At 44.3% G+C, this 13,915-nt stretch overlaps 1 protein-coding gene across 5 annotated transcripts in view; it reads right to left on the bottom strand.

Annotated features, from left to right (window-relative positions):
* Window positions 1–13,915, bottom strand: part of Ac76E (adenylate cyclase type 2 Ac76E) — a 266,968-nt gene that overhangs the window by 163,482 nt on the left and 89,571 nt on the right. For 4 of the 5 annotated variants that reach the window (XM_090169108.1, XM_090169107.1, XM_090169105.1 and 1 more), the window contains one exon: window positions 7,469–7,620. In XM_090169108.1, coding sequence (XP_090025234.1) covers window positions 7,469–7,620 — 152 coding nt within the window. The remainder of the gene's footprint in view (window positions 1–7,468; window positions 7,621–13,915) is intronic. The other variant, XM_090169106.1, reaches the window with a different exon arrangement.

A 13,915-nucleotide genomic window follows, 5' to 3' on the forward strand; every position in this document is an offset into this window, starting at 1 on the left:
AACCATGAATATAGAACAGTAGGTTATATCTGGGGCGCATCGAAATTCTAAGAATTCTTACCTTGATAGTGATAATTCTCACTTGAGAAGAGTGATAATGCTTGGTCAAAAAGGGGGGAAATTATAATTAAAAATGGCCGCTAATATTCTAATCAGATTACTTGATGCTGAAGAAAATAAACAGTATGATATTTTTGTGGACGAAAATGAATTTTAGAGAATATAGAATGGTTAGTTAATTTCTGATGAAACATTAGCTTTTAAATTATAAATAAAATGTTTTTTTCCTTCATATATTGTCGTGAAATCGTGTGTAAATAATATTTATTGTCAAAGGCTTAGTTTACAAAGTAAGCCGCCATCTTTAGAAGAATATTTTGACATTTGACGCTTTAGCGAATTCTCACGAAGAGAATTCCTTCTCAGAATTTTGACGCGCCCCTGGTACCATCATTATTAAAAAAAGTCTGAACTTTCTGCTGATTTACGTCACAACGACTCTTTAAACGAGCCAATCGGAAGTGAGAGGAAATAACGCGAAAAATCCCGCTCGCGCTCTGGAGTTACAGCGAGTCAATTTTTGCGTTTCGTTTTTGGACTCCCTAAGTCTTACATTAATTGTGGTTTTAAAAGTGCTTTTAACATGTCCGTTTCTACCAATATGACTAGTTCAAAAGTGAATCTTTTGAAAGCCATTCTTTCCACCTCTTGTGATTATTATTTTAAAGTAGTGTTGTTAATTTTCCGGAAAAATAAAATGCGGAAAATTTTCCGCAAATCGGAAAAATTTAAAATTGAAACATAAATTACTTTTTAAGGGTTTTTAATGTTTTTAACTTTTTATCGATATAAAATTTCTAATATCAGTAAACATACTACAAAACATTAATAGTGTTACATTGTTAATCAGTTTATACTAGTCTAGAGGTTTAGTTTTACTTTTAGATTTAAAAAATGAGGCGAAAATGCCTCTTTATTTAAATTTGCAAACAATATTTTAGACTAATCATGGAATGAAAACATTTTTTTTTTCGGAAAAATACGGAATATTTTCCGGAAAAAAGACCTCGGTCATTTTCCGGAAAATATTCCGACTTACAACACTAATTTTAAGAATCTATCATTAGTTCATTTACGCTAGGAGCATCAAACTCAACACCCCACACAAGGAGAACTCAACCCGTCAAAAGTCGTGCATTTTCTTGCGTACATTTTTCATTGGTTAGACGTTTTAGCGCCTGCTGCCGTCGGAAGGGGAAATTTGGAAATTGTCTTCCCCCGTCCGTAAAACGTTCAGCGTTAAGGCTCGTCCAATGAAATTTGTACACTGACACGGCGTTAGCGTGTTTAAAGGCTAGCTGCTTTTTCCTCGTGTTTGTTGCTCCTAGATTTAAGTAACTTATCGGACCTAGGCTTAGCATCATTTGAAGTCAGGTTCAATATTTTTTATATCTTTGGCTACAGCTAGGAAATCTGTTTGAATTTTTGAAATATTATTTTCAATTTAGTCAAATTGCTTGATAAGTATCACAGACAAGACCGGGTTTCTCATTAACTTCTGTTAAAAAACGTAAATTAAAATGGTTGAATATGAATAAATTCATGGTAAGGGCCTAAAGCTTCTCAAATTGAACGGAATTAAAAATATTTAAGAAAAGGAATGCATCTTTTTCTCCAAAACTAGTTGCGTTTTCAAATTGGGAAGGCCCAAAAACACCCCTATACGCGACCAAAAACTATCGCTACGCCCCTTTGGTTCGCCATTGAAAGCTAGATAGGTAGTGGCATAAGTGTATAATATTGTAACATAAGTGTGACACTTCCTATTCTTCACATGCATAAGTTTTACTGAGAGCTATTCACAAGACAGACTGCATTACCGGCTTCGTCGCCGTTTTGCGTCCGCTTGCTCCCGCGTCACACGTAGCCTTTGACCGCGCCTCGCTAGGGGGAGTTTTTCTTCTGGTGATGACGTCACTCCGTTACTAACTCTCAGTAAAATATTCCCCAAAGTGACAGACTTATGGAACACTATTATACACTTATGGTAGCGGCTAAAGCAGACACTAATAGTTTTTCCTCATCGTTATGCGTATATTTGACTTTATAAATAATGATACTACCATATTAACATAATTTTTGTATCGTTTGCTTATATTTTGATAAGTTTATTAAAGAAAAAACGTTCATAATTTATGAATTTTGAATTTGTCTGTAGCAGACGCTAGATCATCGGCGCTACCTCGGAGAAGCTAGCGCCGTTACGCCACCTAGACTCGTTTCGGTCGCGAGTAACAATAATAAATGCTTGTTTTCTTTTCAAATTAAAATTTTAAATTGCTCTCAATTTTTTTTATTTTTTGTTATAATATACACTGTAAAATACAGCTATATACGATCTAAGAGAGTTTTCAAGCGCGTAATCTACCTTTCTTTTCTCCTGTCGCCAGAAAAATGCCGCCGAAAAGAGAAAAAGAGCCCTTATAATAAATGGGATTTCTATCCTACCCCCTTCTTCCCGTTATAGGTCTAAGGTTTTCCTATAAATATTTAGGATTTAGTTCCCGTTATCCCTTGGCTCGCTTCGAAATGGCCCGTTCTTTCAGTAGAAAATGGCAGTGTTTTGGGTGTTAGCGAGCTCGCGAGTCGGTATATTTTAGAGTTAGGCGGGTGAAAATAAACAGTGCTTATACGGAACATTGCAAAGACTGGTTTTCACTGGGACTAGAATGCCGCAACGGCGTGCGACGACGCTAAAAATATCCGTTAGGCCTAATACAATGTTTTTCGCGTCGAGAACAAAAATATCCGTTAGGCCTAGTACAATTTTTTTCGCGTCGTGAACAAAAATATCCGTTAGGCCTAGTACAATATTTTTTGCATTGAATTGGGAATAATACTGCTAGAATTACAATTACCATTTCGGTTGCCATGGTTACGCGGGACCTGTTCTGAGAAGACTGCACGATATTCATCTTTATAATTGGGCGGTAGCGCCATCTATATTTTGTAAAGTTATATGATTTGCGCAAAAAATTCAATTTCAATATAGTTGCCACCACTAGAGACAGATGCCGCCACGGTTGAACGATATAGTTTAAAAAATCTCCATATTGAACGAAATTGGTCCCGCGCTAGCCAGATTTATTTGTACCTCTATTTATTCCCAACTCAATGATTTTTTGCGTCGTTAACAAAAATATCCGTTAGGCCTAATACAATTTCTTTTGTGTCGATGCTGAAAATATCCGTTAGGCCTAATACAAATTTTTTCGCGTTGATAACAAAAATATCCGTTATGCTTAGTACAATCATTTTGGCTATTTTTAAGAATAGCACCTTTTTTTTTTGGTTTTTGTTTATTTTTTTATGTGTATTATTTGTCAAGGATTACAGAAATGCCAAAAGTTTTAAGCGCAATTTATTATTTAGAAAGATATGATAAATATAAAATTGTTACTTACCCCCAATATTTACCTCGGAAAATACATAATATTTCGACATTTCAATTCAATTCGCTAGATACTAGGTACGTTTTCACTGGATATGATGTCGTATGTGGAGTTAATAGAAGGAGGGAAAACTCCTTCGTGTGGGATCTATTCATCTCTCAGTCGCTATCCCTGGTTTAATTCGCACCACAAGAGACTATACTAGGTACTGTCCTCTAGGTTGCGTTATAGATGGCACAGCTTGATTAGCAAGAATGGGGCTGGGGTGGCGCCGCGCGCCCCCAGCGCTCGAGCGAAGCCAGTGCGCGGCGCCGTAAGGCGCCAATACGAGTCCAGTTTCACTTTTAGTTAGGAACTGCGCCCAAAGAATAATTCCCATTTTTCACATTTTCTAATTTTATCCTTCATCAGTCCTACTTTACCAAAAGGCTTTGTATAATGCAGTACCATTAAAAAGCCCATTTTTTCAAGATTCCAATTTTTTGGCTTCTTTATTTTCTTGTAAAAACATGTTTCCGCAAAATAATTTAATTTTTTTAAATTCCTTGACCACTAATTAACAATTAGAAAAAAAATAATAAAAAAAAACAAATTGAATTCGCCGTAAAAAAACATTTCACTTAGCACTTTTTTTTAAATTTAGTAGTATCTTGCCGTTAAATCTAATTCTTCATCAGTCCTACCTTACCCAATACGTACAAAAATGTCGAAATATTATGTATTTTCCGAGATAAATATTGGCGGTAAGTAACAATTTTATATTTATCATATCTTTCTAAATAATAAATTGCGCTTAAAACCTTTGGCATTTCTGTAATCCTTGACAAATAATACACCGAAAACTATTAACAAAAACCAAAAAAAAACAAAAGGTGCTATTCTTAAAAATTCCCATTATTTTTTGCCTCGAGAACAAAAATTTCCGTTATGCCTAATACAATTTTTTTCGCATCGAGAACAAAAATATCCGTTAGGCCTAATACAATTCTTTTGCGTCAATGGCGAAAATCTCTTCGTTGGGCCTTGTACAAACATTTCCGTCGACGTTCGCCGTTACGGCGTTTTTTCCCTAGTAAAAACCAGACTCTTGAGGGCGTTAGGGTGCCCGAATGTTTCCCGACTATCAGGAAATATATGTAAAATAGGTTCGTTCTTATTTTACCGTCGATAGAGATTTCTTGTGGTTATAGGAGTCATGTTTTATCAGTCGGAATCAGCCCTGGTGCTTCTAGAATGTATTATACGTGTAGTCATGAATCTTTTTAACCCATGAATATTTAACTGCAATACCCTAGGTCACCTCCGACGACGTGTGGGGCGGAGCCAATTTATAGTGACGTAGTGGAAGTAGTACTCATCTGTTATTTGTAAGTGTTAGTTCCTAAAATGGCGCGTTATGGTTAAGTTTTTGCCGTATTTAACATGAATCCACAGATTTTTGTATTTAATAATATTATTATAATTATTATAATAAAATTATAACAGAACATTTATTATTTAATAATAAGAATATGGCAAACATTGACTCAGGTTTTCTTCCAAAGTATCAGCGAGGCTTAGCTTTTCAGAGATATTAAATTGTTAAAAACTTAACAGGCACTCGATAGAATCGCTTTCAAAAGATCAGTGTTACATTCCTTCAATTTGTATTTTTATTCTAGAAATACTTATAACTTTGGGTATCTTTAGAGCATAGCACCGATTTGATTTATGTCAGCGGCGGGCCCACCGTTTTTTTCCGGCAGCGTGAAAGTGAAAAAATGTCTGCCCCCCTTTTGAAAATTTCAAAAACAAATTTTAAAATGTTTCTGAAAAAATCTGATAAAGTTTATCGGCGACGGCGCGCTGAAAAGTAAATGACTCGGGGGCAGCGGTTCGGTGCCAGAGAAAATATCGGCGATGGCGGCGCTAGGCTCTACGTATCTTGACCATTCTTTGGATGAAGGATTCCACTTAAAGGGCAACGCAAGTGACCATGCAGGAGGTAAATTATCTTATAGATAAAAAGAACGACTGCGCATGCGCTATCTGCCATAGCCTTTCCCTCTGTAAAAAAAGCAGAACCATATTTGCCGAATTTATTTTGTATAAATGCGCCTCTCGCGGTTTTTACGCAAAATCCACGCATTCTTTAGTCGCGAAAATGGCCGAGGAAAGTGAAGTCTCCGTGCTTACCGACAAATCGGATCCTAAACTTCTACAAAATAAATGTAATAAAAAAATATAAATATTCTGTCGAGGTATAATGATAGGGAAATTGTTAAGGGAGACGGGATATAGGAGTGTGTGTGGTGTTGAATTTTCTTAATCCAATGTGAGGCTAGCGGCAGAGATTTACCGCGTCCAAGGCCTAATGTTTCAACTTCCATTGTTAAAAATATTTAATTCACAAATAATTTTATTCCAAAACATTGTTAAATCGAAAATATCAAAGTCCAACTCTCGGAAACTAACCCAGTTCTTTTCTCCATAATAAATAAATTAAGCTAGGCCTAAATTCCTGGGTTCGTTGATTGCGACATGGACTAATTAATTAGTCCATGATTGCGAGCTAACTCAGCGAAGAAAATCGAAAAATTCGCGAATGAGAGCGAAATTGCGCCACGTGGCTACACCAAGGAGAATAAGGCTTTCGCGCTGTATAAAATCATCCTTGGAAAACCTACTTACGGCTTGTTGAAGAAAACATAGTCCCCCCCCTGCATGACCACTTGCGTTGCCCATTAAAGGCTGGTTTTCATTCGAGAAAAAACGCTGCAATGACAAGTGAAAACTTCAAAATATTGGTTAGGCCTAAAGGTTAGGCTTAATACTTTATTTTGCGCCGACGCTCGCTGTCGTGTTGTTTTTGTCCTTGCGAAAACCAGTCAACGGAAAATAAAAGATGCGTAAAGTTGAACGTCGAATCGGAAACCACTTTTCCGCCGTTATTGCGATACATTTTCCGTCAATTATGAAACAATATTAAAAGATCTAAAACCTTTTTTCACACGCAACCGAAAATTATAAGTGCACGTGTACAGTTGGACGTCAGCGGTAATTATAATTTAGAAATAATTGATTTCGTCATTTTCCGTTGAGAGTGAAACCAAACTTAACCTATAAAGAGGCTGATTTCGCACTTGACGGAAAATTTTAAACGATAAATTATTTATAAAGAATATAATCTTTGGCATAAGTAGCATAACAACCATAAATATAAGTATGCCACTTCCAATTGTTTTTATGGCAATTTTCTTGCCGAACCTTTTTTCGTCACTGACGCTATCGCCCAGATAGAACTTGTATTTACAACCGAACTAATGTCGTAAGTAGTTGCTTATTTCGAATTAGGCCTATTTAGACACTAGGGGCCCTGTGCTGATTATGTAATAACTCATAAATCAGTTCGCTGATAAATTAAGCAATATTGACCTCTACCTCCGGTGTCTTGTGGCATGCCTAGTGGTTATCACTAAGACTGTTGTGGGTCTTCCGTAAAGAACGCTTTGGAGGTTATATTCCGTTTAAAGCAAGTGGCGGCTCTATCATTGCCACCTGTGTTACGAAAAGGCCTCTGTTATTAGAGATGGCCATGAACCTATCCGATTCTTCGAAAAAAACGACTTTAGTGGAGAGCGTGGTGCCAAGGATCCTATATCTAACATATAGGATACTTGGTGGTGCCATTTATTTATTGCAAAGGAAGCTAAAATTAAAATTAGCCAAATGATAACGTCGTCAGTGAGCCATTGTAGAGTATTATAATTCGACAACTTATACTCTATTTAGTGGACTTTAACCTAAATTATATATCCCATGTAAAAATACTGTTTAAAATTACTGTAATTTATGCCATTGACCAAATTACAAATGATCCAATCAACGTGAGGGGTACCTATAAGTACCGCCTTTTTTATTTCGACACTAGCGACATCTATTGAAAAAAGAGCTACTTCACGTCGAGCCACCACTTGTTAAGGCCCAGTTAAAACTAGGCTTAAGATATAAATTAAAAAGTAATTGGACGTTATTACCTGACATTGTTGTGTCGCTGAACGTAAAGTTCGTGAAATCTCTGTTTGGAAGTGGTCGCCGCCTTTTGGCAAGCGTCGGCCATTTTGAGCATTATACTGCGTTTCACCTCAGCAGCGATGTACGCCGGGATCACGCTCAGCAGGAGCTGCTCCTGCAATTCAATTTAAAGGCTTCATTAATTCAATTGGTGCTAAAAATATACTGAAGATGGTGCTACGCAACACTAAGGCTATTTCCCGCTGCAGATGGCGCTACCCAACACTAAGGCTATTTCCCGCTGAAGATGGCGCTACCCAACACTAAGGCTATTTCCCGCTGAAGATGGCGCTACCCAGCACTAAGGCTATTTCCCGCCGAAGATGGCGCTACGCAACACTAAGGCTATTTCCCGCTGAAGATGGCGCTACGCAACACTAAGGCTATTTCCCGCTGAAGATGGCGCTACGCAACACTAAGGCTATTTCCCACCGAAGATGGCGCTACCCAGAACTAAGGCTATTTCCCGCTGAAGATGGCGCTACCCAGCACTAAGGCTATTTCCCGCCGAAGATGGCGCTACGCAACACTAAGGCTATTTCCCGCCGAAGATGGCGCTACGCAACACTAAGGCTATTTCCCGCCGAAGATGGCGCTACCCAACACTAAGGCTATTTCCCGCCGAAGATGGCGCTACGCAACACTAAGGCTATTTCCCGCCGAAGATGGCGCTACCCAGCACTAAGGCTATTTCCCGCCGAAGATGGCGCTACCCAGCACTAAGGCTATTTCCCGCCGAAGATGGCGCTACCCAGCACTAAGGCTATTTCCCGCTGAAGATGGCGCTACCCAGCACTAAGGCTATTTCCCGCTGAAGATGGCGCTACGCAACACTAAGGCTATTTCCCGCCGAAGATGGCGCTACGCAACACTAAGGCTATTTCCCGCCGAAGATGGCGCTACCCAGCACTAAGGCTATTTCCCGCCGAAGATGGCGCTACCCAGCACTAAGGCTATTTCCCGCTGAAGATGGCGCTACGCAACACTAAGGCTATTTCCCGCCGAAGATGGCGCTACCCAGAACTAAGGCTATTTCCCGCCGAAGATGGCGCTACCCAGCACTAAGGCTATTTCCCGCCGAAGATGGCGCTACCCAGCACTAAGGCTATTTCCCGCCGAAGATGGCGCTACGCAACACTTAGGCTATTTCCCGCCGAAGATGGCGCTACCCAGCACTAAGGCTATTTCCCGCCGAAGATGGCGCTACCCAGCACTAAGGCTATTTCCCGCTGAAGATGGCGCTACCCAGCACTAAGGCTATTTCCCGCCGAAGATGGCGCTACCCAGCACTAAGGCTATTTCCCGCTGAAGATGGCGCTACCCAGCACTAAGGCTATTTCCCGCTGAAGATGGCGCTACGCAACACTAAGGCTATTTCCCGCCGAAGATGGCGCTACCCAACACTAAGGCTATTTCCCGCTGAAGATGGCGCTACGCAACACTAAGGCTATTTCCCGCCGAAGATGGCGCTACCCAGCACTAAGGCTATTTCCCGCTGAAGATGGCGCTACCCAGCACTAAGGCTATTTCCCGCTGAAGATGGCGCTACCCAGCACTAAGGCTATTTCCCGCCGAAGATGGCGCTACCCAGCACTAAGGCTATTTCCCGCTGAAGATGGCGCTACCCAGCACTAAGGCTATTTCCCGCTGAAGATGGCGCTACGCAACACTAAGGCTATTTCCCGCCGAAGATGGCGCTACCCAGCACTAAGGCTATTTCCCGCCGAAGATGGCGCTACCCAGCACTAAGGCTATTTCCCGCTGAAGATGGCGCTACCCAGAACTAAGGCTATTTCCCGCCGAAGATGGCGCTACCCAACACTAAGGCTATTTCCCGCCGAAGATGGCGCTACCCAGCACTAAGGCTATTTCCCGCCGAAGATGGCGCTACGCAACACTTAGGCTATTTCCCGCCGAAGATGGCGCTACCCAACACTAAGGCTATTTCCCGCTGAAGATGGCGCTACGCAACACTAAGGCTATTTCCCGCTGAAGATGGCGCTACCCAGCACTAAGGCTATTTCCCGCCGAAGATGGCGCTACCCAGCACTAAGGCTATTTCCCGCTGAAGATGGCGCTACCCAGCACTAAGGCTATTTCCCGCTGAAGATGGCGCTACGCAACACTAAGGCTATTTCCCGCCGAAGATGGCGCTACCCAACACTAAGGCTATTTCCCGCTGAAGATGGCGCTACGCAACACTAAGGCTATTTCCCGCCGAAGATGGCGCTACCCAACACTAAGGCTATTTCCCGCTGAAGATGGCGCTACGCAACACTAAGGCTATTTCCCGCCGAAGATGGCGCTACCCAGAACTAAGGCTATTTCCCGCTGAAGATGGCGCTACCCAGCACTAAGGCTATTTCCCGCCGAAGATGGCGCTACGCAACACTTAGGCTATTTCCCGCCGAAGATGGCGCTACCCAACACTAAGGCTATTTCCCGCTGAAGATGGCGCTACGCAACACTAAGGCTATTTCCCGCTGAAGATGGCGCTACGCAACACTAAGGCTATTTCCCGCTGAAGATGGCGCTACCCAGCACTAAGGCTATTTCCCGCCGAAGATGGCGCTACCCAGCACTAAGGCTATTTCCCGCTGAAGATGGCGCTACCCAGCACTAAGGCTATTTCCCGCCGAAGATGGCGCTACGCAACACTAAGGCTATTTCCCGCTGCAGATGGCGCTACCCAACACTAAGGCTATTTCCCGCTGAAGATGGCGCTACCCAACACTAAGGCTATTTCCCGCTGAAGATGGCGCTACCCAGCACTAAGGCTATTTCCCGCCGAAGATGGCGCTACGCAACACTAAGGCTATTTCCCGCTGAAGATGGCGCTACGCAACACTAAGGCTATTTCCCGCTGAAGATGGCGCTACGCAACACTAAGGCTATTTCCCACCGAAGATGGCGCTACCCAGAACTAAGGCTATTTCCCGCTGAAGATGGCGCTACCCAGCACTAAGGCTATTTCCCGCCGAAGATGGCGCTACGCAACACTAAGGCTATTTCCCGCCGAAGATGGCGCTACGCAACACTAAGGCTATTTCCCGCCGAAGATGGCGCTACCCAACACTAAGGCTATTTCCCGCCGAAGATGGCGCTACGCAACACTAAGGCTATTTCCCGCCGAAGATGGCGCTACCCAGCACTAAGGCTATTTCCCGCCGAAGATGGCGCTACCCAGCACTAAGGCTATTTCCCGCCGAAGATGGCGCTACCCAGCACTAAGGCTATTTCCCGCTGAAGATGGCGCTACCCAGCACTAAGGCTATTTCCCGCTGAAGATGGCGCTACGCAACACTAAGGCTATTTCCCGCCGAAGATGGCGCTACCCAGCACTAAGGCTATTTCCCGCTGAAGATGGCGCTACCCAGCACTAAGGCTATTTCCCGCTGAAGATGGCGCTACCCAGCACTAAGGCTATTTCCCGCCGAAGATGGCGCTACCCAGCACTAAGGCTATTTCCCGCTGAAGATGGCGCTACCCAGCACTAAGGCTATTTCCCGCTGAAGATGGCGCTACGCAACACTAAGGCTATTTCCCGCCGAAGATGGCGCTACCCAGCACTAAGGCTATTTCCCGCCGAAGATGGCGCTACCCAGCACTAAGGCTATTTCCCGCTGAAGATGGCGCTACGCAACACTAAGGCTATTTCCCGCCGAAGATGGCGCTACCCAGAACTAAGGCTATTTCCCGCCGAAGATGGCGCTACCCAACACTAAGGCTATTTCCCGCCGAAGATGGCGCTACCCAGCACTAAGGCTATTTCCCGCCGAAGATGGCGCTACGCAACACTTAGGCTATTTCCCGCCGAAGATGGCGCTACCCAACACTAAGGCTATTTCCCGCTGAAGATGGCGCTACGCAACACTAAGGCTATTTCCCGCTGAAGATGGCGCTACCCAGCACTAAGGCTATTTCCCGCCGAAGATGGCGCTACCCAGCACTAAGGCTATTTCCCGCTGAAGATGGCGCTACCCAGCACTAAGGCTATTTCCCGCTGAAGATGGCGCTACGCAACACTAAGGCTATTTCCCGCCGAAGATGGCGCTACCCAACACTAAGGCTATTTCCCGCTGAAGATGGCGCTACGCAACACTAAGGCTATTTCCCGCCGAAGATGGCGCTACCCAGAACTAAGGCTATTTCCCGCTGAAGATGGCGCTACCCAGCACTAAGGCTATTTCCCGCCGAAGATGGCGCTACGCAACACTTAGGCTATTTCCCGCCGAAGATGGCGCTACCCAACACTAAGGCTATTTCCCGCTGAAGATGGCGCTACGCAACACTAAGGCTATTTCCCGCTGAAGATGGCGCTACGCAACACTAAGGCTATTTCCCGCTGAAGATGGCGCTACCCAGCACTAAGGCTATTTCCCGCCGAAGATGGCGCTACCCAGCACTAAGGCTATTTCCCGCTGAAGATGGCGCTACCCAGCACTAAGGCTATTTCCCGCCGAAGATGGCGCTACGCAACACTAAGGCTATTTCCCGCCGAAGATGGCGCTACGCAACACTAAGGCTATTTCCCGCCGAAGATGGCGCTACCCAGCACTAAGGCTATTTCCCGCTGAAGATGGCGCTACCCGGCACTAAGGCTATTTCCCGCCGAAGATGGCGCTACGCAACACTAAGGCTATTTCCCGCTGAAGATGGCGCTACCCAGCACTAAGGCTATTTCCCGCCGAAGATGGCGCTACCCAGCACTAAGGCTATTTCCCGCTGAAGATGGCGCTACCCAGCACTAAGGCTATTTCCCGCTGAAGATGGCGCTACGCAACACTAAGGCTATTTCCCGCCGAAGATGGCGCTACCCAGCACTAAGGCTATTTCCCGCCGAAGATGGCGCTACCCAGCACTAAGGCTATTTCCCGCTGAAGATGGCGCTACGCAACACTAAGGCTATTTCCCGCCGAAGATGGCGCTACCCAGAACTAAGGCTATTTCCCGCCGAAGATGGCGCTACCCAGCACTAAGGCTATTTCCCGCCGAAGATGGCGCTACCCAGCACTAAGGCTATTTCCCGCCGAAGATGGCGCTACGCAACACTTAGGCTATTTCCCGCCGAAGATGGCGCTACCCAACACTAAGGCTATTTCCCGCTGAAGATGGCGCTACGCAACACTAAGGCTATTTCCCGCTGAAGATGGCGCTACCCAGCACTAAGGCTATTTCCCGCCGAAGATGGCGCTACCCAGCACTAAGGCTATTTCCCGCTGAAGATGGCGCTACCCAGCACTAAGGCTATTTCCCGCTGAAGATGGCGCTACGCAACACTAAGGCTATTTCCCGCCGAAGATGGCGCTACGCAACACTAAGGCTATTTCCCGCTGAAGATGGCGCTACGCAACACTAAGGCTATTTCCCGCCGAAGATGGCGCTACCCAGAACTAAGGCTATTTCCCGCTGAAGATGGCGCTACCCAGCACTAAGGCTATTTCCCGCCGAAGATGGCGCTACCCAACACTAAGGCTATTTCCCGCTGAAGATGGCGCTACGCAACACTAAGGCTATTTCCCGCTGAAGATGGCGCTACGCAACACTAAGGCTATTTCCCGCTGAAGATGGCGCTACGCAACACTAAGGCTATTTCCCGCTGAAGATGGCGCTACCCAGCACTAAGGCTATTTCCCGCCGAAGATGGCGCTACCCAGCACTAAGGCTATTTCCCGCTGAAGATGGCGCTACCCAGCACTAAGGCTATTTCCCGCCGAAGATGGCGCTACGCAACACTAAGGCTATTTCCCGCCGAAGATGGCGCTACGCAACACTAAGGCTATTTCCCGCCGAAGATGGCGCTACCCAGCACTAAGGCTATTTCCCGCTGAAGATGGCGCTACCCGGCACTAAGGCTATTTCCCGCTGAAGATGGCGCTACGCAACACTAAAGCCATTTCCCGCCGAAGATGGCGCTACCCAACACTAAGGCTATTTCCCGCTGAAGATGGCGCTACGCAACACTAAGGATATTTCCCGCCGAAGATGGCGCTACCCAACACTAAGGCTATTTCCCGCCGAAGATGGCGCTACGCAACACTAAGGTTATTTCCCGCTCAGGATCATAAGTAAAATAATAATTTAAGTATGACACAAAACTAAATAGTTAATGATAGTCTGTAGAAGAGTGATTAGGTAAGGGAGATTTACGGAACAGGAAAAGCGTCTTATATTACTGACAATGGAGTCTTCGAAGTTACATGTTTCATTTCTATGGCCTACTTCTCTCGTAAGAGATAACTTATTCGCAACCGAAAACTATCGCTACGCCCCCTTTGGTTCGCCATTAAAAGTTAAATAGGCAGACGCTATTAGTTTTTCTCATCGTTATTTGTAAATTTGACTTTATAAATAATGGTACTTGAATTTTAAAGTAATTTTTGCATCGTTTACTTATATTTTGATAAGTT

The sequence above is a fragment of the Leiobunum rupestre genome, chromosome 3 (assembly GCF_980474605.1).
Source record: "Leiobunum rupestre chromosome 3, qqLeiRupe1.1.hap1, whole genome shotgun sequence".
Classification (NCBI taxonomy): domain Eukaryota; kingdom Metazoa; phylum Arthropoda; class Arachnida; order Opiliones; family Sclerosomatidae; genus Leiobunum; species Leiobunum rupestre.